The following is a 1,106-nucleotide window of genomic DNA, read 5'->3' as shown; positions in this document are numbered from 1 at the left end:
AATCTGTAGAGGTGGGCTCCAGAGTCTGTAGTGTTCACAAGCTGCTGCTGAGAAACTTACACAGTCAGTTCTCCCCCAGTTCTTGACAACCAGATTTGTGGCCTGGATTTGCTTCTTTGTGCAGTAGCTTGGTCTAGCTCCTTGGCCAACTTCTGTATCCCCTGTCATCTTGGTACCCCTGCCAGCCTTTCTACACTGAAGGTTATTATTTTATGATACCGTTGGGTTGGGAGTGAATCTCACCTTGGTTTTCCATTTTTTCCTGCTAGATATACATATGAAGATTATCAAGACACTGCAAAATGGCTTTTGTCTCATACCGAACAGCGACCTCAAGTGGCAGTGATCTGTGGTTCTGGGTTAGGAGGTCTGGTTAACAGATTGACTCAAGCCCAGACCTTTGACTACAGTGAAATACCAAACTTTCCAGAAAGTACAGGTACTGGCAAAGGGAAGGGGGGATGAGACTGAGGGATACTGATGGGATTGTGATGGGAGGGCAACGCTTCTATACCTGATCCCGGGTATCCTCTGTAGCATTTGCCGAGCAACAACTGTTGTGAGAGAGGGATTTTCATCAAGAATCGGAATGACTTTAGAAAGAAATTCCTCCAGTAGAAACATTTTAACAGACAGAGCATGTGTGTGTGTCAATGGTACTGTATGATGACATATTTCCTGTGCCTAATGACTCAGTTCCTAAAGCTTTACATCACTTCCTGTAGACATCCTTTCCCCCCACACATTGTGGTTAGCACATCTTCATACACCTCGCTCATTTCTTTCAGTCTGCATCCCAAGTGGAAAAAGAAGTGCCTGTAACCTCCCGGGACAAAGTCAGCCCCCCACCCCCACCCTATCCTGTGTGTTCCTACCATTCTCAGTCTCCCCAGCTCTGGCTCCAGTCCTAGAATAAGGCACACACTGCTACATACCAGCAAATGAACACCCTGACTGCCATGTTCTTGCAGACAAATACCCAGGTAATATATGAAAACACAAGAATTGCTTCACACTGACCTTTTTTGGGGGCGGGGAAGGGCCCCCTGTGCACAGTGGAGCTCTGAGGGATCTGAGGAGAGTGTATCCAGCATCTCAATAGCAGC

General features: G+C 46.9%; 1 protein-coding gene across 1 annotated transcript in view; it reads left to right on the top strand.

Moving 5' to 3' along the window:
• PNP (purine nucleoside phosphorylase) overlaps nucleotides 1-1,106 on the top strand; it is a 6,077-nt gene that overhangs the window by 1,631 nt on the left and 3,340 nt on the right. The window contains exons 2-3 of the mRNA XM_010839472.1: nucleotides 270-463; nucleotides 538-559. Of these exons, the coding sequence (XP_010837774.1) occupies nucleotides 270-463; nucleotides 538-559 (216 nt within the window). The remainder of the gene's footprint in view (nucleotides 1-269; nucleotides 464-537; nucleotides 560-1,106) is intronic.

This window comes from Bison bison, unplaced genomic scaffold, assembly GCF_000754665.1.
Source record: "Bison bison bison isolate TAMUID 2011002044 unplaced genomic scaffold, Bison_UMD1.0 scf7180017864117, whole genome shotgun sequence".
NCBI classification, from domain to species: domain Eukaryota; kingdom Metazoa; phylum Chordata; class Mammalia; order Artiodactyla; family Bovidae; genus Bison; species Bison bison.
The sequence above is the reverse complement of the archived record's forward strand: the minus strand, read 5'-3'. Positions and strand labels throughout refer to the sequence as shown.